The 22,264-nt window shown below is 43.5% G+C and overlaps 2 protein-coding genes across 4 annotated transcripts; one reads left to right on the forward strand and one right to left on the reverse strand.

The window, feature by feature from the left end:
• The first annotated feature begins 229 nt into the window (after positions 1-229).
• LOC144198173 (uncharacterized) lies at positions 230-20,104 on the forward strand. 3 transcript variants are annotated; one of them, XM_077719065.1, is made up of 18 exons: positions 230-371; positions 1,670-1,820; positions 4,487-5,358; positions 5,496-5,828; positions 6,647-6,815; positions 8,345-8,542; positions 9,155-9,301; positions 13,231-13,343; positions 13,742-14,023; positions 16,332-16,398; positions 17,765-17,888; positions 17,958-18,048; positions 18,119-18,224; positions 18,286-18,359; positions 18,431-18,523; positions 18,642-18,758; positions 18,842-18,939; positions 19,186-20,104. In XM_077719065.1, exons 3-18 carry the CDS (start codon positions 4,660-4,662, stop codon positions 19,406-19,408), a joined length of 2,934 nt encoding a protein of 977 aa, XP_077575191.1. In that variant the 5' UTR covers positions 230-371; positions 1,670-1,820; positions 4,487-4,659; the 3' UTR covers positions 19,409-20,104. The 3 variants fall into 3 exon arrangements, with proteins under 3 accessions (XP_077575191.1, XP_077575189.1, XP_077575190.1); XM_077719063.1 differs by lacking the exon at positions 1,670-1,820; XM_077719064.1 differs by lacking the exon at positions 230-371 and having other exon boundaries at positions 1,588-1,820.
• On the reverse strand, positions 20,052-22,187 carry LOC144198174 (fibrinogen-like protein 1). The gene is made up of 7 exons (XM_077719066.1): positions 21,982-22,187; positions 21,611-21,779; positions 21,397-21,556; positions 21,226-21,323; positions 21,026-21,114; positions 20,721-20,887; positions 20,052-20,622 (listed from the first exon to the last, which is right to left on the reverse strand). The coding sequence occupies exons 1-7, from the start codon at positions 22,039-22,041 to the stop codon at positions 20,355-20,357; spliced, it is 1,011 nt and encodes a 336-aa protein (XP_077575192.1). The 5' UTR covers positions 22,042-22,187; the 3' UTR covers positions 20,052-20,354.
• Between the last annotated feature and the right edge of the window lie 77 nt (positions 22,188-22,264).

Genomic DNA, 22,264 nt, shown 5'->3' on the forward strand with positions numbered 1-22,264 from the left:
TTTTTTCCCGATTGATTTTCTATAATGTAGTATACACAGGTATAAACTTAATTGGAGATTATATATTGAATGATAATGTTTTTTTTCCGTGGCTCATAACAATATTATTCATTAATGTGAAGTCCTAGCCTTCATTCACTGCTTTGCAACTTTGCAGTTTTGCGCACTTTTGCTGCGTTTAATGTCACTCCCATTTCCACCACTAGGGGCGGAGGAGAGCGTGCTGCGTTTTTTTTAAGTGGCTCTGGGAAGCAGCCTGTGATTGATTGTATGTAAAGTGAACATTTTTCATCTTCTTCCTATCCGCAGCTGGTGAAAACCGTGTACAGTTCGTTTGGGTGAAACTAAACACCTCTTGCCTCCTGCCAATGGTGAGTTATCTTTCTTTTTGTACACTAGCCCTGGCTTTTTGAGCACAAATATCTCAACTGCGATTCATACTGTACCTGTTAGTGAACCTTGACCGAGTAAATGTAAAAAAAAAAGACGGTCAATTACTCTTTTAAGATTCTCCTCGTTTAATTCACATTGAAATAAAGTGTTATAAAACATTTGCGGACATGATATACGACTATTTAAGATGATATGTCAATGAAACGGCGTCAAATCAAAAGTTCCAGAACGTAATTTAAGCAGGTGCAAACATTGTTCAATTTGCTGGTTTGTCAATAAAGTTTTAGACGGTTTCAGGCACACAAAAAAACTATAACGTTCGACAACAAAGTATAGCGCTGTATTGCTTCTCCTAAATGTCCACTCCACCTGTTTACAGACAAATGACATGTTCTCTCTTAATCTTGAGATGCTAAGGCTACAAAATAACCACATTTTCCCACTTGAGAGACCATTTTTTAAACCTAAATTGCCTCTAAAACCGCCCATGCCTTCAAAAATTCAACCTCACTGTCTCATCTTTTATTAGCATATAGTATACTAGTAGTACTATCATAATGACTACTGGTGATGTCCCAATCCGATAATCTGTATCGTTATCGGCACCCGATATGACTATTTTCGTATCGGAATTGGTCACAAGTCGCCGCTTGGGTTTTCACGACTAAGATGTTTTTTTTTTAGCTGCTGTAAATCAAACCATTAGGCAAATATATCTTTCTAAGTATACTTCTTTTTATTCAGGGCTTTTAATCCAGTTCTTTTAATCCATTTATATATAAAAAAATCTAAATATTATTTCTAAAATGGTCCAAGTGAAATCAAGTTGACGTTAAAGCGGCCTGTGAACCAAATCTGACACCCCTGATTTAGCTTATAGGTTATAGCTTATAGCTAGACTTATTCATATCCACCTCCACTTGCAGGTAAACACACAACTGAATCCTATTTCCACCCTTTCTTCATGTCATACAGATTTTTTTTGTCTCGGGCGCAAGTAGTAGTTTTCCATCTTGTTGTGAATTACTAGAAAGAAAAAAAAAGAAAAAGTGTCCATATAACGAACGCAGTGTCTCAGTCTCCCCCTATTTCCCCCCACCTCCGCTTTTCCTATTTGGACCACGTCACATTCTGCGTCGTCTTTCCCAGTCTAGTGTGTGTGTGTGTGTGTGTGTGTATAGGCGCCTGCCCACAAAAGTCATAATGTGATGTGACGCATGAGCGTGCAGTTATGGCTGGGTTATCGCTATTTGTGTGTGTGTGTGTGTTTGCGCAGGAGGAAAGACTGGAGACTGATTTTGTGTGTGTGTGAGGACGCATTGAAGTACATGGCAGACTGAAGCAGACTGCGTTTCCACAATATTTTTCTTCCCCCCCCTGTTTTTGAACCTGGAGAGGAATATACTCGCGTGTAAGTTGGAGCTACGGTAAGTTATGTCCCGGTTTAGCATTCCATTGCATAGGTGTGTGTGTTCATGGCTTATGGACTTTGAAATGTTCACTTGTCAATCATTTAAGATGAACCTATGCAAGGGGGTAAAGTTCAATGTGTTTGGAAATGTTTTTTTGGAATGGATTTTTCTTGGAATGCAATTTTTGTGCTAGGTTTGAGGTTTTGGTGAGAGTGGGGGCTGAAAATGGCTTTGTGGTGACTTATTCCATTATCCTGATCCAGTTAAAGCATCAAATAATGCTTTTTAGGGAAATGGAATGGTCCCTATGCAGCATCACTTCCACATTTGGGGGTAAAAATAGGTTGATTCTCAATATAGTAGCACAGAAAAAATGTCTTTTTCTGTTTGAAAATGAAAAAGTTGGATGCCATTTTGCCCTTAGAAATATCAGTTACCTTGCACAGGATAGCAGAGTTTATGGAGCAGTCCAAATGCACTGCCTGCAGAAATTGTTAGCCATCTTTCTACAGGAAGTTGAATTTGGCACTTGAGCTCGTGTGCAGACTTTTGACCATGTACGGCCACTCAACGTCTCTCTTCGCCTCCCGGAATACTTCAGTGCTTTTATCGCAGAGCAATTTCAAATAAGCATGCCTTTTAGCTTCACTATATTGGAATGAATGTAGATCTCTCACACACTTTTGTGTGTAACTCAGGCTACTATTAACAGGGCTTTTAATCCAGTTTTTTTATATCAAAAAATGTCATTTTTTCATAAATTTTTGTGTGTTTTTAGTTAAAAAAAACCCAGTGAAATCAAGTTTATGCTAAAGCAGCCTGCAAAGTAACCCATGTCTGACACCCTTGCTCCACACTATGAGAACCAACCTGGGATTGAACCCACGGTCCCATGATTGCAAGGCCAAGGTGCTAGCCACTAGGCCACAAGGCCACTCAATACACAAACACATTTTAACATTGATGGGATTTGACTAAAGATGGCAACCCGGAGCGGCGCCTCTCATCTCTTGGCTGCAGAAGTGCACGCGGGGCGCCGTACTGCTGCTGCTGCTGCTGCCATGTGACGCAGTGGTGCGCTTGCCAAATGTTTTGACCAGCTGCAATACTTGTCCTTTGGCGGAATATATCTTTTGACATTGGCTTCATATCGAGCCGCATCATATTTGTCAACTTCAATTTTTAATGTGGATTTAATATCGAGGAAGGAATCGCAAATTGGGGGAGAGGGAGGGGGACTCCCCCCATCGCCAAATGACCTGGCTGCTTTAAATGCTGATCTGGCAACATTTATGCATGCATACCGTGTTAAGCTAAAAGATAGTATGCATTACCTGAATAGCTATTTCTTTTAAGTACAACATTCTGAGGTGAATTTTGAAATGACTAGTTGTGACTTGTAAGTTGAATGCATGTAGTAACAACTACATAAGTTCACATGGACCGGACCATTTTAGATAGAATATTTAGAATTTTTTCTTAATAAATGGATTAAAAAAACTGGATTAAAAGACCTGAATATTCAATTTTTAATAGATATAAAACAATGTTTTTTTTGAGCTTTTTTTAATCTATTTTTAGATTTTACAAAATTATTTTGAACTAAAAACACAGAAAAATGGATTAAAAATGACAATGATTGATTTAAAAAGGGGAAAAATCAGGAAATTTAATATACATCTATTGAATTTGATCCTAAAACATAAATTCCCCACTCATGATTGACTTTCCCGGGCCGCACAAAAGGATGCGGTGGGCCATATTTGGCCCCCGGGCCGCCACTTTGACACACGTGGTATGGAGTTTGCATGTTAGACGCGGGCCCGTTGGCATGACCTTAATGTGTTGCTCAGCTCTTTTCCGTGCACAAGTGCAAGCTGATTGAAAGGTCAAGTGAGTTGCGTTCAGCGTCTAATTGGATGAAGCTTCTTCCTCCACGAGTAAAAGCACTTTCCAATGCCAAAGTCAGCAAAAACCCAAAATAGCAACAATGAATCAATCGGTTCTATTTTGGAAAGGCGGGGGATACACAGCATATGCTTGTGTTGCTTCCACTTTGCCAATTTCACTTTTTTTTGGCTAAATGGTTTGTAGGCAAGATGGACGCCATTGGCTAACATCTCTCCACCTGAAGAGAGCCAGAAGAGCATCACGAAGATGGCACGCCACCCTTAATCTGCTCATCTTTATATAGCCGTCCGTTCCTGCCATGACTTTGGACCCGATGACCCATATACTGCCGCACACATGCACGCCATTTTGCTCTTTGTTTTCATTCAAATCAATCAAGTCACACTTGAATTTTGGTTTGAACGTAAGAATTTTCAAATGCAAATGGTAAATTTAATTTAACCTCGATATCTCAGTTGTAAATCTAGTAAATCTGGAGCCATTGATCATTTCACTTTAGCCAGCAGAGGGCAGCACAGCTCATTCTCATTCCCATCAAGTTGAGTTTGATTTATTTAATACATCTTTATTTTTACACTAAAAATGATTGACTTTCTGGGCCGCACAAAATGATGTGGCGGGCCAGATTCGGCCCCCGGACTGCCACTTTGACACCATTGCACTAGAAGAAGCTTAAAATTCCAAACTGACCAAAATTTTAAATGACTTGAATGATCTCAAGTTGTATGCTTCTTCCCATTGACACAAATCTTTCTTCTTCTCCTTTTTAGATGTTTTTGGTCCAACTCCGAAGATCTAGAAGGCCTCCCTCCCGTCTGTGACGCCAACCTCAAACTTCCTCAATGGACTGGACTTTCCATCAAGCATTCATTTAGAGTCCCAACATGTCAATGGCGTCTTCCCCTCAAGGTCTTGGAGTATTCCACTTTGCCATCCCAGTAAGATGAGCGTCTCGGAGCCCGACGCGAGCCACAATGGCGCCAAACTTCCTCTGGGCAATCCGGCAGAACGCAATGGAAACAGCCAATCCAATGACAACTCCCACTCCATTTACCTGGACGCCATCGCCGGTGAACAAACTGGTCGGGGTGACCATAACGAGCACGCGGCGTCCACGTCTCCAATATCGGACGCCACGGCGCTTTCCGATCGCACGCCTCAAAATAGACACGGCTCGCCGACCCCCGACTCGGAGGCCACGGAAATTCTTTCAGAAGACGACGATGGCGAAGACGAGACTTTGTATTTTTCCATCAGCTCGGACGCGTACGCAAACTCGACAGACCCCACCTGGGGCAATCAAATCGCGAAGGACGAGGGATCCGATGGAGTCTTGGAAGACAAACGTCCACGTGACAAATTGGAGGACGTCAGTGTCCACGTCCACAGATTGACGCTCACTCCATCGGTAGTTCACCTGCTCTCTCAGAACGCCAACGATGTCGCCCGTTTGATGGAGCGCCCCGAAAGGTTTGTGGTGGTCCCCAACCGAGCAAGTGGACTCAAACTCAACTCAAATGTGGCCGCATTCTCCAAACTGTCCAATCGGGAAGAAAACCGGCTCTACAAAATGGGCCTGAAAAACATCAAGTCTAAAATTGTATCGCGACCCACTCGGTTCCCACCAAGGCTAACTCACCAGGTACTCGTGTTCAATTTCCTCAAAGCCATATATTGATCCGAATATAAGACGATGTCGTCTTATATTCGGGCCAGACATCGTCTTATATTCGGGCCAATATGGTATTGTTCATCAGATTTTTTTTCTCTTTTTTGCAGAGTATCGAGATTTCCGAAATCGGAAGGAAAACCGCTACGGGAAAGGATGAACCAACGTCTTTTTCCGAGTCTCCGAGGAAAAGAGCACCCGTAAAAGTGGCCCTGGTGCTGAAACCCATCCGAGGAGGGAACACTTTTATCAAAAGGAACCAAAATGCAGCTACCATGACTAAGGACCGAGACCGGGTCTCACCCCAAAAAGTAGTTCAAGGGGTGACTGATAACTATTTAACAAAGCTAGACTTGAAAGATCCCACTTCAATACGTGATGAGGAAGATTTGGGGAAAGAGCTGCCTTTGCCCCCGGTGGACAAAGTAAGAAACTACAGCCAGGTCAGTCCAATTTTTATTCATTTTCATTTCCATCATCTGTGTTCTATGTTCGTCTACCTTCCTGTTTTTCTCCAGAAACGTTGTTTAGTCTGTTATTAGTTTTCCCCAGTTCTTCATGTGTACACTTTTATTTTGTTAACAACATGCATAGCACCAAAAGAGCATATGGATGGTACAGTTATTTCAAATATTTTGCCTTTAGGGCTCTAAAAGATTGAACAGGTCTAAAAACCTGCCCTGACATCGTCTCCCTCAGAGTCCCAAGCCAAGGGCGTGTCCACAAAAACATTGGCTGTCATTTGTGCAAACAAGAGCAAGTACACGCATGACACAAAAATGTCACCACTTTTCTACATGCAAATCACTTTTTATTGCTATTGCTATCGCCATGCAAAGCTCTTTGACAATAAAATCACTGCAGATGCTGAATTGTTCAACCTGTAGAGTGGATAGCGCGTCGGGTTCGCACTTTTGGGATCGTGGGTTCGATCCCAAGTGGGTCCTCACTGTGTGATGTTTTTTATAGACATAAAATATATTTTTTTATAACACTTTAAGAGTTTTTTTTCTGGTTTGCTGGTGGCTTCCATTTTCTCTTTCTCTCTTTCTTCCTTTTTCTTCTCCTTTTTTGTCCTTCCACACACGTGCAACGCTCCCTGCCTGGCCCCTCCCCCTTTTGTGCTCCCCGTCCGCCGTCCTCCCCCGTCCGTCTTTCTGGTCGGGAGACGGGAATGGCTAACACCATGGTGTCGGTGCGCAGCTCCGAGCTGGGGAACCTGGGCTGGAAGTCCCTCACCAAGCACCAACTTTTCCTGCAGAAAGTCTCCAAGTTGGGGCCCGCCGTCAGACCCCCGAGGAAAGCCACCCAGGCGGCGGTCCCGCCTCCAGGACCGGAGAACCCCGCGTACCGACCCAACCTGAGCCACGGACCCAAACCCAAAGAGGGATCTCCGTCCAGGACCAAACTGCTTCAAAATGCCAGCCACGGTGAGTCCCAAAACAAAAGCTATTTTGTCCAATTGAACAACGTGTCCTGCTCAGAACTTGAAATTTAAACCACGGCGGCTCATTCGTCTTCTAAATAGTTGTTAGCCGTGTCGTGCGGGTTGTGGCGTGGAAGACAAAAACAATAATCAAGTTCCTCTGCGGGGCAACTTGAGGAAATGACTTCCCATAGCTTCCACATACCAGCAAAGCAGAGTCGTACACATTGTTTGGTTGCCTGTTCCTTGCAACGTGGGTCACTACCACGCGTCGTTTCTGACTGAAGCAGAAGGAGTGTGTCAAAGTGGCGGCCCGGGGGCCAAATCTGGCCCGCCGCATCATTTTGTGCGGCCCGGCAAAGTCAATGATCAGTGCCCACTTTCTGTTTTAGGATCAAATTCAAATGAAGAGTAGAGATTGATATTACATTTGCTCATTTTCTCCCTTTTAAATCAATTATTGTCATTTTTTAAATCATTTTTTTCTGTGTTTTTAGTTCAAAAATCATTTTGTAAAATCTAAAAATATATTTAAAAAAAGCTAAAATAAATATTGTTTTAGATCTATAAAAAACAGAATAGAATTAGCATTAGCATAACAACGTCGTCAAAAGTTTTGTACTAAAAATAGCCCCCATTTTTCTGTATTTTGACTTTAAAATCCCACATATGGCTCTGAAGGAATAACATTTGAAAATAGGAATTGTTTTGGTAAAAAATTCCGCACCCCTCACGTCACGTGACGAAATATTGCGACTTTCATGGCGTCCCACAGCCCATAATTGCACTGGCGTGGGTAACGTAGCCATGTTATTTAGCATTTAAAAAAATGCTTACATGTAAAAATGAAACTATAGTTGACATCCTAACTTCTTAGCCATCAAATACCATGATTAAATGACTCTTAACATGAACAGGGCTAGAAAACTATGGCTCGAGAGCCACATGTGGCTTTAAAATGGACTTTTAACTATGACTTTTTACTTTGTACGGATCGTATTGGCTGCTGCTTGCGCGCTGTCCCTCCCTCCCTCCCGTTCGTACTTTACATTGATTTCTTAGGTAACAAAATCCAGCTGTTTTGGCTGGCCTGACGTGTCATTAAATTGAAAGAGAACGAAGCCAGATGTTTCCTGCTCGCCCATCCAACACACACACACTTACACACACACACACCATTTTGCTGTTGCCGGGCCTTCATCATCAACAGAGCCTCTCTTGTTCAAGTGACGTAATGTTGCTGAGGTTTTTAAATTGAAAAAAAAAAAAGCGGAGATTTCCTTTTTTCTTCTTGTGCGAGTCAGAAAGGGCGCATTCTTTTTGGAGGTCTGCTCGGAATGTCCTTTGTCCCCTTTGGATCTGTGAAAAACATGACATAAAAATCGGGCTCTTCGTATTGTCACGACTATAAGGCGCTCTTAAAAGTCTTCAATTTACACCAAAATAAACGGGGCGCCTTATAATCCAGTGTGCTTTATATATGGGAAAAAATTAAAATGTGTCATTCATTGATGGACGGTGCGCCTTTTTCAGGTGTGTCCAAACCGGAACGGAGGGCGTGGCCAACGTCCCCCGGCATCCCCGCCTTCAATCCCAAAACCCCGGCGAGCCAGCCGCCGGCGTCCGGTCCGTGCGGGCGACCCATCTCGAACCCGCCGTCCAAGCTTCCCGTGAAAGGATTATCTTCCCACCTGGTTTTGTCATCTGCGGGATGCGGCGAGGACGGCAAAGGTGAGCGAGACATACGTTGACGGAGGGGAGCGTTCCCCAATGTGGCCTTTTGACCTTAACGCTGGGTCTTCCTCTCTCGGGGTCAAAGGTCACATCTGGTCAGGATATTGCAAACACGTCCGCGTCAATCAGTCTTCTTCAGCATTTTCAAGATGGCTTGATTTGCCTAACTTGGGTTTGTCAGATTCTTACCGTCACATTCTCAAGGTGTACTTTATATCTAAATTCTCTAATTGGTTACCATGGTCACACAACAACAAAGTAGAGGATTTAAAATGGGTCAAAATGTCCCAATTTCGTATGTAAAATGTGAGGAAACACACAAAAATGAGAGAAAATTTTAAGGAAATGATTTATTAATGTCTGCAAATAAATAAAGCACATAAAAAAGGTCCCCTGGTGGACAAACGTGGGTATTACAGCTACAATACCATGTTTGACCACCAGGTTGATCACTCTAAATTACCCTGAGCTATGATTGGTTGTCCTTTGCTTGGCGCCCGTAGTTAGCTAGGATAGGCTCCAGCACCCCCTAGTGAATGAATACAAAACAGTGAGCCTGGGTGAAATGAAAATGTATGTCTAATGGACCTGTTTTAACCCGAAATGTAGGTTTGAAGGTGCCCTCGATCAGCAACCCCAATGCGGCCGACCCAAAGGCTAAGATGGCGTCGAGTGTGGCCCAGGTGTCGACGAAGCAAGCCCCGCCTCCGTTGCAGAGACGCGGCTCGGCCAGGTTCGCCGGACTCAACGGAACAGGTACAAAATATCTTGTATTCAGTTGAGGGATTTTTTTTACATTTTCTATTACTGCAAGGCTAAGTACTTCATCTGACCATAGCCCCTCCCCCTCCTCGCCATGCACTTACTCATACCTGTCAACCTCGAACCATTTGTGATCTTACCAAATTTTGTTTTCGCCCTTACATATATGTATAAATACATGGAAAATCTTACCACTTTACTTTTTTGTAATTTTTTGCAAATGAAAGTAAACATAAACAAGGGAACAGGAAACGGAAATCACATGGTGAAAGTGTTACAAAACGAAATGTTTATCATGATCTTTTTTTTTTAGCCAATCAGAGGCGCCGGTACATATATCACTTGGCAGACATGCGTTTCCGGGAAGAAACAATGGCGGATGGTGAAAAATGGCTAGAAAGTGCCTTAATTTATTTTTTTTTCTCAAAATCACCGTTTAGCGTACCATTTTCATGTGTACAGCGTACCAATATAAAAATGGGCTTTCAGTTGTACCAATTACGGCGAGAACGTACCAGTTGACAGGTATGACTTACTCATCCACGAGTACCCCAGATTTCCATATCATATCATATCGCTATGTTAGATAAACTACCAAGATGGCGAATATATCCAATAAAAATAGTTATTAGATCTGGATGGGGCTGACAAATCAGCTGCAGCGTTGCTGATTTAAGCCCCTCCCACCCCCTCCTCCCTCCGCCGAGCATCCATACGTGCTCATTCGCTCTTCTTCCGTCTCCATCTTTTGTCGCCAGCGCCTCCATCGCGGGGAAATCCTCGGCTCCTTGCCGCCATTTTCTCTTCTTCATTCATGGCTGTTTAGCCCGCCGTTTTTCCTCTTCTTGTTTTCATCGTCACGGCAACCTTCGGCGCGGGTTCCATGGAGGACATCTCCGTTTTATCTCTTCACCCAGTGGGGATTTCTGTTTTGAAAATGTCCAATCAGCACGTGAGGGCTCGTAAACATATTTTTGTGCGTCAATCTCTCCTTTAAAAAGACTCGGAGGGCAACTGCCAATCAGATCAGGGTTAAGGAAGCCTGCCTTTGACCTTTGAACGGCGGCGGCGTGATTCTTTGAGCTACTTTTGAGCGTATTTTGGAGCGTTGAAGATGTTATGGTCTCCCAGACTGTCGCTGTCCGACTTCCACGTGAAGCTGACGGCCAAAGGACTTTTCCGGAATCTTCATCTGTTGTCCGGTGACCGGAGGAACACGGTGGTCTTCCGTGCAGGTCTGGAACACGTCAATGTCCATCTTTCCTTTCCTTCTTGCCGTCCATGTCACTGTCCGTGCGTGTCATCCAAAAAACGCCATTTGTAAACCCCAACGTTTACCCACAAGCCCCCCTTGAGCGGCATCCAAGTTTAAAGCAAGGGTGTCAGGCTCGGCTTGGTTCGCGAGCCGCATTAATGTCAACTTGATTTCATGTGGGCCATTTTAGATAGAATATTTAGTTTTTTTTTTTTTATAAATGAATTAAAAGAACTGGATTAAAAGCCCTGAATATTCATTATTTTATAGATCTAAAACAATGTTTATTTGGACTGTTTTTTAAATATATTTTTAGATTTCACAAAATGATTTTTGAACTAAAAACACAGAAAAAATGGTTTAAAAAATGACAATTATTGATTTAAAAGTGGTAAAATCGGGAAATTTAATCTACATCTATCTTCATTTGAATTTGATCCTAAAACAGAAGTGGCCACTCATCATTGACTTTCCCGGGCCGCACAAAATGATGGGACGGGCCTCATTTGGCCCACGGGCCGCCACTTTGACACCAGTGCTTTAAAGAACCGATCCAAGACAACATTTATGTCTTTCTTTTCCAATATTTCCCCCCTTGGGTGGATATTCCTCTTCTGTTTCTCTTGATTTTCCTGTTTTTTTTTATCCCAAAGAATGCCTCTCAACTGGGATGATTCACTTTGGCGTCGGCAGCCATTGTGGCTCTCGGGGGGGCTTTTTATTATTCCGCCGTGTGGTGTGATGGTGTACTTTGAATAGAGCCATCTGTCCAAGTACGTCCGTAGATATTTACGGTCCTTCTGCAGGCGCGTGGCGTGATGAATGGCTATTGCTTGGCTCTCATTTTAGCTGCGCCTGGAGAAACAGCAGCAGGTCACGTGACTGGCGCTAACGCACGGCTAACTAGCTTCCAACTGGCGAGTCGGCCCAATCAAACGCTTTCGATTGTGGATAGCTTGTGTCAAATGTGGAATTCAATGGAATGTCTTTATAGGATGAGATTGAAAGTTGTAAATAAGATATCCTAAAATATTTATATACAGTGAAGTAAAAAAAAGGTGAGTAAAGTGGTTAGCATCCTGTTCTGAAGGTCGCGTTTTTGTGTTTAAGATGGAAATTTGCAGTGCTAAGACTGAAGTAAACATCTGAGAACATTCCTTGTTGATATGCATTTTGGCAATTTGGTGGTATTTTATGTTTAGTGTGATAAAAAAATTCTGCTATTAATTTAAAAACATTTTTGTTAAAAAAAATGGAAATCCTCGCTGAACTTGCCAATTTCTTTTTTTAATTATCGCGGCCATGTGTGGTTTACATTAACCGCGATACTCGAGGGAATACTGTAGTTGGTATTGGTTGAGTTGTTTGAGTGCACAGCTACACTATCATGACGATGATGATGATGATGTGAATGATTTATTTCCGTGAGCCATCTGAGCAGGCCGCACGTGTAAGTGTGTGTTTGTCGGCGGGTGGAAGCTCCACAGACCCAATTCCCTCCCCACCGCTGCCTGCCCCCTAAAATGTAGGTTAGCGGATTTAGTCGGCGCTCCACTGCACGTGGCCTCACACACACACACACACATACACACGTACACACAAGTCCATGTACACACATCGTGATTCATTTGTATCTTGGCCAGCCAGCGGTGAAAGCTTTAATCTAATGTGGACTTTTTCTTTCTCCAATGAGGGCATTAGAGGATAAACTAGTATCTCCCCTCCAAATTCTGAGATGTTTTTTTGCAAAGATCCTCTCACTTTTAATGAAAAATCGACCCATGTGTTATCACACATTTCCATACACACATATTTGGACTTTTCATGTACGGTCATCCATTTTTATTGGCCCGCTCCACGATGACATGGTTTAAAAGCAATGTTTTTTTTGCTCATCATTGTTTTTGTTTTTAGCCAGTTTTTAAACAATAGCAGATGCAGATTCGTACGTACGCTGTGGCTTATTTTCTATTGATCAATCTTGCACTCCATTACGCCTTTTCCCCCTGAACTAACCTTTCCTCCTCTTGAAACAAGCCCTTAACTCCATCTTCTACTTTATTTTGAAAGCCATGTTATTGTAGCATGTGATGCTAACTTGGCTTTTTCTCAGTCTTGGCACAGCAGCTTTCCCTCAATGACTGGAAAACTTCAGGTACAGCCATCAACACACTGAAAAAAACCCACCAAAACAATATAAAAAGCAAAAAAACACACCACACAAATTGTATTAACACATATAAACGCCCATGGAAAGGCGATGCTTTTCAGGTTGATTTCCATCATAAAAGTCTTGTCAGCATTCCCTGAATATTTGCCAATAGGAATTCCATTCCATTCCGCCATGTTTATTGAATAAGTGGCTTTCTAATAGCTTTCTCTCTCTTGTAATGCACTCCTTCAAGTCCATCTGACACAGCAGCACTTAAAGCTCACCTCCAATCCACCCATCGATAACACCGTTTCCCATAATGCATCTGTACAAGGGCGTATTCTCGGTCAAAAGACTGGCTGTCCGGATTTCCTCCTCGTCCGGATTGATGCATCTTTCTGATTTCCTATTTTCCTCAAACTGTGTAATTTCAACGGAGTATTTTTTGCATGGTTGCGGCCATGTTGAATGTCGTGCCACAACAGCGCAAAATAAGAGGTTGTTGTTCTTTTGCAGTGGATAAAAACAAGCCCAAGGACGCCCACGGCAGATCGGCAAACCAACGCGGCGGCGGCGGATCTGCGGCACTCCCGGCGGGAAACCGGCAGCAGAATTCATGGCGAGCACCGGTAGGCGACATTTTGTGTCAAAGGAATGCCGTCATCTGGCACCGAGGGTGTCAGACTCGGGTTGGTTGGTGGGCTGCTTTAACATCAATTTCTAATGGGGCAGACCATTTTAGATAGAATATTTAGATTTTTTGTTTAAAAAATGACAACTTTTGATGTGAAAGAGGGAAAATCTGGAAATTTAATCTACATCTCTACTCTTCATTTGAATTTGATCCCAAAACAGAAAGTCGCCACTTATCATTGACTTTACCGGGCCACACAAAATGATGGGGTGGGCCACATTTGGCCCCCGGGCCGCCACTTTGACACCAGTGCTTTAGAGTTTTAGGAATTTCAACATGACATATGCCATTCTTATTTTTTGTATTTATCTAATCTTATTTTTTTTTCGCAAGGCACCCAACGGGACGCACTCCAACCCACCGGGGGCGCTAGTTCCCACCAACGTCGTCGCCACAGGAGCTCCTGCGCCGACCTCCCGAGCGAAAAGCGTGGTGCGCTCCAGCCCGAAAAACTCGCCGAGTGCGCCCAAAACTGGTGGCGTGGTGTCCAAGCTCCACCAGGGGAAAGAGTCGGCAGAAAGGAAGAACCAGTCCGCTCAGATTTGGAGACTTCTCAGCCAAGCAAACCGAAAAGTGGAAGCTCTCGCCACCGTGGTTCAGCACGTCTTCAAAGAGGTACGTTGGATTTTTTAATCATATCCGAGTTCGGATCGCACTTGCGGGGTCGTGGGTTCGATTCCTTGCTGTGTGGAATTGGCATTTCTTGGCGCTGACTTTGCAAGCCAGCCGCCAAAAAGTCCCAACTTGTGTGTGTGTGAAGAGGTTAAATCAATATTTGATGAGAGAATGGTGGGAGAAGCAAATATCACTCCCATATTTTGACTGTCAACCAGGTTGTGTTTTTACAGCTATTGTTCCCAGACGGAACTAACGATAAAATGGCCGCTCAAGTGTTTTTGCGTCTGATGAAGTTGGAAGGCTGGGAAGTAGAGAGAGTGATTATTTTTAGCCAGCAAATCCAGTCGCCACCACTTTTCTTGCTTAGCGCCTTTGTGGGAGGGAGATAAAGAGTTAAGAGTGTGTGAATTCCATCATTATCTAATCTGTCTCCTGCATTTGAAAGGTGGTCAACTGGTAAATCTCAACTAAATGCTTAGACACCTTCCCCTCAGGGCTTTTCTTTTATTTATTTATTTTTGGGGTGGGGTTTGCCTTTTAAGTTGTCAAGAATCTTGCGGCTTTTCTTCTCTTACTGTCTTCCTTTGAATTCATTAAAAACTACAAATGCAACGTGACACATTTTCATACAAACACTGGGCACAACATTTCACACAAAAAATCACAAATTTACATACAAAGTACACGTCTACTTACGAAAAAAGTCCAATTAAACCAATTAATTTTATAAGAGTTAGGGTTACTTCAAATTATTCTCCTGTTCTGTTGTCTGATACTACTCCCATTTTATGGCATATTTTCTCTTATTTCAAGATATTACTGTCTTATACTACAATGCTTTTACTTCAAATTGTTCTCCTGTTGTGTTTTCTGATACTACTTCCATTTTTATGGCATATTTTTTGAAGTTTTTCTGACTTTGATCCGCAAAGTAAGCAAAGACACGCTGAGTTAAGAATACCTAAGTCCTCCGAAGTCCTCCATGTGGGAGAGAGTAAAGTGGGTGTCAAAATATCTGGAATTCCTACATTGAACAGTATTCCAGACTCGCAGAGGGGGGCGGGACCAGAAAGGGGGCGTGGCCCAGGGAGGACTGGGAACTCCGTGAGCGACAGGTAGCGTGCGGGAGGAACATTTCACACCACCCACCACATGCAGAAGAACATTTTCTCGTTTGAGGAGAGAAATGAAGCCACAGGACAAGTGCTGCGTGGTTGCCCGTGTTTGTGTGGGTTTTATTGCGGTGATTAGTACGAATTAAAGCCATGGGCTCATCGGCCAGCAAAGCCCGACGGCGGGCTTCTTCTCCCAATCGCAAGAAGAAGCGGAAGGTCTGTTTTTTATTGGCTTTTCTTCGCGTCTTGTGGAAACGTTTTTTTGGGGGGCAGTGTTGGAATTTCAGGACTTTTTTTTCTTTCTGTTTGTGTTGTTCAAAACATGAAAATTGTCTTGTTATCTCGAAGTCATGCGGTCGCTTGTCAAGTGTCGTCGTCTCCTTATCAAGTGATTTTATGACATGTGTTTTTACGACATCTGCTTTTATGACCGACGTGTCGTGTCGCTTTCGGCCCGCTTCGGACTTTTTGTACTTTTTTTCTTCTTTTTTGGGGGCCGTTTTCCTTTCTGGCAATCTGCTTTTTCACTCATCGGATCCCTCAGGCAACAGATGGACTTTATGGGTGTGTTTTTGGTGTGTGGATACGCGGGTAAATGCGGATAGACAGGCAGGCACATGAAAGTCATTTTTTGAGTTATTCCAAATTGTACAGTAAATTGGACTGAAAAGAAAAAAAATGACAGTTTGTTGTGGGTGTGTGTGTGAAAATACGGGCGGTAGTTTCACTTATCTGCAGATATTCTCATTTTTCATTTTTTACTCCATATATTTCATCTTTGTTCAGCTTTGACTTTTTTTGGTCAAAAATCAATATTTTGATCTCATTTCACTATGCATGCTTACACCATGAAATTAAATTGTCCATAAAAAAAACGTATCACCAAATTGTGCTTTTGCCATAAGATGCAGAGGTGACTTTTTAAATGACTAAACCCATTTTTATTGTGGTTGTAATTTTCAATTTCAATTGACAACACAACAAGGAATGAAGACACGTGCGCATGTCCATCGTGAGTTCATATTTTTAGCTTTTAGATACACAATCCCTTTCCTGTAGATGGATTTCTTTGGACCAGACTGTCCGTGCATGTCGTAAAATTGCCATTAAGTCACCGTATAATTCAAATGTATCATTGACATAAAGAATAAATCCTGTTTGATGGAATTGTTGTTGTTTTCTGTCCACAGCGTGAAGAAGCTCTGAAGCAGAAGAAGGACTTGTCCCAGGATCTGGCAAAACTCAAAGACCAACTGGGTGAGTACCACAAAAGACACATAGGGAAATCAAGTTGTCTTTAAAGCGGCCCGCGAACCAACCCTTTGACACCCTTGTTGTAAAGAGTACACTTATACAAATATGTACATACACTGAGTTATTGGGTGGCCACCCTAGCCGACATAAAACTAAATATGTAATTAATGACGCTAAGTGGAGAAATATGTGTTAGACATTGAGCAAGACACCAAAATATTGTGGTAAATTAGCCTCTCTTGTGTCTTAGTTTTTCCCTCAAAGAGCACTTTTGTCCTTTTCTGGCCTCTTTGATGGCATTTTTTGTCACAGGCGTTGTTCCTCTTACTTTCACTGCATGTTTGAGCTTTGCCAAAAGAATGTTTGCCTTGCGTCACACACACACACAAAGTACAACACACACACACACACACACATATACGCATATCTGTCGTCGTAAATAGTAAAGACGTGGTGGCCCCTACTGGTCTCTTGTCAGTCTCAACAGGAACGACCTGTTGTCCCTCCGACAGTTTAATCGTGTTTCTCCGGCAAATGAGTCATTAACCGTTTCTTTTTCAACATGCAATAATCGTTTAGATGCCGCTGGAAAAGTATAAAAAAAGCATTTGCCAAGAAATTCGTTTTCGGAGCGCTAATCCATGTTTCTTGATTATTTCTTTGATTAAGTGGACATTTATTTATTTTATTTTGGGCGGTATAGTGCTCCAACATGTACTGTAGTTTCAGCTTTCCTCAGCTGTTGTTGGCTTTTTGTTTTCATCACCGCTGTAACAGCTGCACACACACGAGCACACACACACACACACACACACGAGCGCACACACACACATACGCCACATGTTCCATTCAAAAGAATACAACAACTGTCCCAATTTTGGCTCCTACATACAGTCGTACCTCTACTTACCAATCCGGTCCGAGTTACTTTTTTTTTTTTTTTAAGTTACAAAATCTCCCAAAAAGTCAATGCATCTCCTTATCCATTATTTTATTTTGAAATCCCCTTTTTTAAGCAATGCAAAACTATACAAATGCAACTTGACACGTTTTCACACACTCATAGGGCACACATAAAAGTCTAAAATGTACTACAAAGTGGCCACCTGGCGGACAAACACGTGTGATTGTGTTTCATCACATCTTTCATACGAAATTGGGACACTTTGACCCATTTTAAAAGGTTTATAGGGTAGTTATGTGAGCATCGTGGAATCAATCGGAAAATTTACATGTCAAGTACACCTCTACTTACGAAATTTTCAAGCTATGAAAAAAGTCTTGGGGCCCTTGTTCACTCAAAAATGAAGATGTTACACGTGTGCTTGATCTAAAGTCGATACGTTCCTAAAACCAATCCTACTTGCAGTTGCGTCCACTCGCCACTGCGACCGTTTGCACCAGGAGAAGGAGGAGGCGCGCCTACGTTCCGATGACACCTTGAAAAGGCTACAAGACCAACATGGGGAGGAGCTACAGCAGCTGGAGGAAAAGTAAAACAACTCCATCTTTGCAGCCAAACAACATCCGTGTCTAAACGTTTGTCCTTTTCCTTCACATAGGTTGAGGAGTTTCTACCAAACGGAGTGGGACAAAGTCCACCAAGCTTACCAGGAGGAGGCCGACAAGTGTCGCGTATTAATGGAACGGCAGGTCGGGAAACTCAAATTTGAAGTTTTTAGGCTATTCGGAACCAACTCACGAGCCAAAATCCCGCTCACAGGTGGAGGAGGTGATTAGCCGACAGGAAGCCGAGAGGAAGAAACAGCAAGTTGATCACTGCCAACGACTGGAATCGCTCCAAGAGCAGCACCACAACTCGCTACAAGGTGGGTAGCACGCCAACTAAACAAGCTAGCCGTTCCTATAGCTTTCATTGTTCCTTTTTAGAGCTTCAGAGAATCCAGGAACGGGATCTACAGAACCTGGATCAAAACCTCAAGGAGACACAAGACGCTCTTTCCGTAAGGGCCACTTCCACCTCACCGGTTGTTGTCCAAGTTGCTTTTGTGGACGTTTGTCGTCTCGTCGCTAGGAACGAATCTCGGAGCTGACGGCGGAGAAGGCCGACTTGGACCAAAAGCTCAAAGCCGAGGAAGAGAGGCGACTTTTAGCCCACAAGAATCTGGTAGGAGCAAAATGCATGTGCTGGAGCGTCCCCTAGTGGCCTCTGGCATAATCGGGTGGCTTTACCAATGCATCGAAGCAAAAGAATGACGTTATTTTTGTTTTGTTTTTGTGGGCAGAAGGACTCCCACACTTTGTACTTGGAGCAGGAGCTTGAAAGCCTGAAGGTGGTGCTGGAGATCAAGAATCAGCAACTCCACCAGAAGGAGAAGAAACTCATGGAATTGGACAAACTGGTCAGCCTCTCATTTTCATTTGTAGTCATTTTAACTAGAAAATAGCATTTGTGAAGTAGTAATTAAAAATGTTGTTGTGACAGGCGGACAGCAACGTCAAACTGGAAGAATGTCTGAAAAAGGTTCAGCAGGAGAACGAGGACTACAGAGCCCGCATGGACAAACATGCCGCTCTCTCCAGGTGGGCCACATTTCTTCTTCTAATAACTCAAAAAAAGTCTTCACTCAACTGTAACGGTCATGGTAATACCTGCAGCTACCTACAGGTGGTGCCTGAGACCGTTTATTTAGATCAAGGGTGTCAAACTAGGGTTAACGTCGATTTAATGTGGCTCACACCATTTTAGATATGATATTTAGATTTTTTTTATAAATGGATTAAAAGAATTATTTTTTTTAAACAATGTTTACTTTTCTCTGTCTGCAGGCAACTCTCCAGCGAGCAGGCCATTCTACAACAGACGCTCCAAAAGGAGTCTAAAGTCAACAAACGTCTGTCCATGGAGAACGAAGAACTACTTTGGAAACTTCACAACGGCGACCTGCTAGGGAGTCCACGCCGCCTCTCCCCGACCTCCCCCTTTGGCTCTCCCGGGAACTCCGCTTCGTTCCCCCCGGCCACCACCGCCACCCCCTTATCTCCCAGATAACGGCGTCCATCCTCCCGGTCTTGGAACTCAAAATGTCCGAGCCAATCCCCTCAAAGGGGGCTCATTTAGATCCGCAACAGCAAACGCCAACAAACGTCCCATTTGTCTTTTAATCTGCAGAAAATGGACGGCGAATCTCAGGGTGTGTACATAGCTGGCGTTTGCTTTTTTTCCCCCCGACTTTTCCACATTGAAGAACTCCACGGGAATCCTACTACGTTTAAATAATCATCACTAGACCATCCAGGACCTTTTTTTCAGTCCATTTTAAGGACGCTTTTCTCCCCAAAGAGCGAAACTCAATCAGCGGTCTGCCTCAGAATTCCGCAAGACGTGAAGAAAACTTCGATATCGGCAAAGCCTGGATGTTCTCGTCCTATATTTGCTCCTTCCCACCTTCCTTAAGTCTATCTACTATGTGGAATGTAATTCTCCCTTGGATGTCTTGTTTATGTCTATGTGGGCCAGATGAGACCCGGCCTACCTTTTTCAGGAGGTCATGACGTGGAATTCCAGTCGAGTTGTTTCCCCAGAAGGTCGAACTCCGTGAAAATCACATTGATCACCACGGACAAAGCTTTCCCGTTGATTTTGAGGCATTGTTGTCCCTTTCTATTTGACCTCAAAAATAGTCCCGCCATGCTTGAGTAGAGCTCTTTTATTTTCAAAACAGGATAAAGACAATATGACATCCCATTTTTCTACTGTTTTCATTGTTGAGAGCAATAAATGAAGGGAAATACCGTATTTTCACAACAATAAGGCGCACCACATTTAAAGGCGCACACTCAATGAATGACAACTTTTCATTTTTTTTCCATATATAAGGCACACTGGAATATAAGGCGCCGTTTGGACAAAATGTAAGACTTATAAGTGCGCCTTATAGTCGTGAAAATACCATACTCTGTTTTTAGGGGTGACTACGTCATAGTAACTGAGCTTCTCAATGGCCAAAAGAGTGTGCATGGAGCGCCATTTTGCTCTGATCCACTCGCCCCGCCGCCATATTTCTCTGATCCGCCATTTTGCTGTGGTCCAGTCGCCCCAGCGCCGTGGTCGGTGGACCCTCCAGGTCGGTGGCCCGTACCATCATGACCACGGATTTGATGGAGTACCACCAGCCGTGCCACGTGTACCACACCACCCCGTCGTCGGTCATGGCTTGGTACGGACCCTTGTAGTAGTGGCCGTTAAGGTTGCCGGAATCGCACCTGCCCGGACAGGGGTAACGTGTCAGGGTTGGATCAGGGAGGCGCTTTTAAATTGTTTTTATTTGACCCATGAGAAGATAGAAGTAAAGCTCACCGACCTGCTAAACCACCATCCGGATTTTCCATGTCTCACACACTTGACTTCTTCTTCAGGCCGCTTATCGTAGGTGCTGAATGTGGGCGTCGCTCGCCGGCCGGCGTGCGGGTCTGCCATGGCATCCCCGGCAGTCCCCGTGTACTCCCCCAAATGCAACTGGTACATGTCCTTGGAACACATTGGTCCATTATAGTTAATAAAATGCCATCGGACGGTGTTTGGCCAGAGGCAAAGCGTAGCCTAAATACCAGTGGTGAGAAAAAGGGTAAAGTCGAGGTTAAAGATAAGCCGCGTATGTGAACTCACTTGTTCGCTGTCCACTTTAAAGTCCTTGTACTCGGCGAAGCTTTCCTTCCCGTCAAAGTCTTCCATATTGATGCGCAGGTCGTACTTTCCTGCCAGAAATTGGAAATTGCCAAAAAAAATGGATTAAAAAATGACAGTGATTGATTTAAAAGGGGGAAAACCAGGAAATGTAATATACGTCTATACTCTCACGGACACACCTTGCGAGGAGAGATGATGGAGCGCATCGTTTCCCATCCAGAATTCGCCGTCTGGAGAATGCAGGTCACCAAAACCGTGCTTGTACTCCACCCAGGCCCTGCACACACTCACCAAACATTTAGCAACATTATTCCTTAGTAACATTCTCACCTTTATTGTTCTCTAGGCACCTGTCAAAGTTCTCTTTGCCGTCCCTCCTCCGCTGGAAAACGGTCCAACCGCCTCCGTCGTTCATGTCGCAGTAGACGCTGAGCGCCGTGGGGAGGCCGTCGGGCCGGATCACGTACACGCCGCTGGCCACGTTTCCCTCGGCGAACACTTCCGAGCAATCTACGTAAAAGCCGAGTCAACCTTTGGGACATTTTGCCCGGTAAACAAACGTACCCCTGTAGTGGTTTGGGGCGCCCAGGTGAGAGTTGGGGATGTGCTGGAGTTGCTGAGCCTGGTGACTGTGGAGCACTCGGATGTAGCGCTGCTGTTTATTCAGGGCATTTTTCAGGCCCGCAATCTCCGCTTGGAGGCGGTCCACTTGAAGCTCACACGGCACCGGGACCTGGGGGAAAAAAAATCTATTAGGTCAAACTAATTTTAAATAGAATATTTAGATTTAGTTTAGTATCTTAGCACATTAGGAAACAAGAAATAAAATAACTCCAAACTTCAGTTTATACGAAATACATATTCTATATAGGGAATGATATACTAAAAAATATATATATATATTCTATATTGAAGAATAAACTTGGATTGCTTACCGCCACTGAGAAAGCCAAGTGGAAGAGAAAATATAGTGACTTGGTGAGCTTTGCCATCATTCGCCGTCCTCTCCTGACTTGCAGTCTGCAAAATGCTCTTCAATTTTTTTTCTCTCTCTCTCTCTCTCCTGTTCAGCCGAAAAAGTCGAAGCTACTCTGTGCAACCTTGAATGCACGCTATCTACTCGCTACAACTAAAAACAATGTCATAACAAAGAAAACACGATTGAAATATACATAGACATGGATTGTATGTAATGACGATAATGCTGTCGAATGCAGG

Source organism: Stigmatopora nigra, chromosome 6 (assembly GCF_051989575.1).
Source record: "Stigmatopora nigra isolate UIUO_SnigA chromosome 6, RoL_Snig_1.1, whole genome shotgun sequence".
Taxonomy (NCBI): Eukaryota; Metazoa; Chordata; class Actinopteri; order Syngnathiformes; family Syngnathidae; genus Stigmatopora; species Stigmatopora nigra.

Bases quoted from the DNA above. Each gene is read 5' to 3' on its own strand.
- LOC144198174 (XM_077719066.1), bottom strand. From the start codon at position 22,041: ATGATGGCAAAGCTCACCAAGTCACTATATTTTCTCTTCCACTTGGCT. The intron at 21,557-21,610 runs GTACGTTTGTTT...GCTTTTACGTAG, and splicing joins CGCCCCAAACCACTACAGGG to ATTGCTCGGAAGTGTTCGCC. The intron at 20,888-21,025 runs GTGAGTTCACAT...ATGTGTTCCAAG, and splicing joins TTAAAGTGGACAGCGAACAA to GACATGTACCAGTTGCATTT.
- LOC144198173 (XM_077719065.1), top strand. From the start codon at position 4,660: ATGAGCGTCTCGGAGCCCGACGCGAGCCACAATGGCGCCAAACTTCCT. The intron at 6,816-8,344 runs GTGAGTCCCAAA...CGCCTTTTTCAG, and splicing joins GCTTCAAAATGCCAGCCACG to GTGTGTCCAAACCGGAACGG. The intron at 8,543-9,154 runs GTGAGCGAGACA...CCCGAAATGTAG, and splicing joins ATGCGGCGAGGACGGCAAAG to GTTTGAAGGTGCCCTCGATC.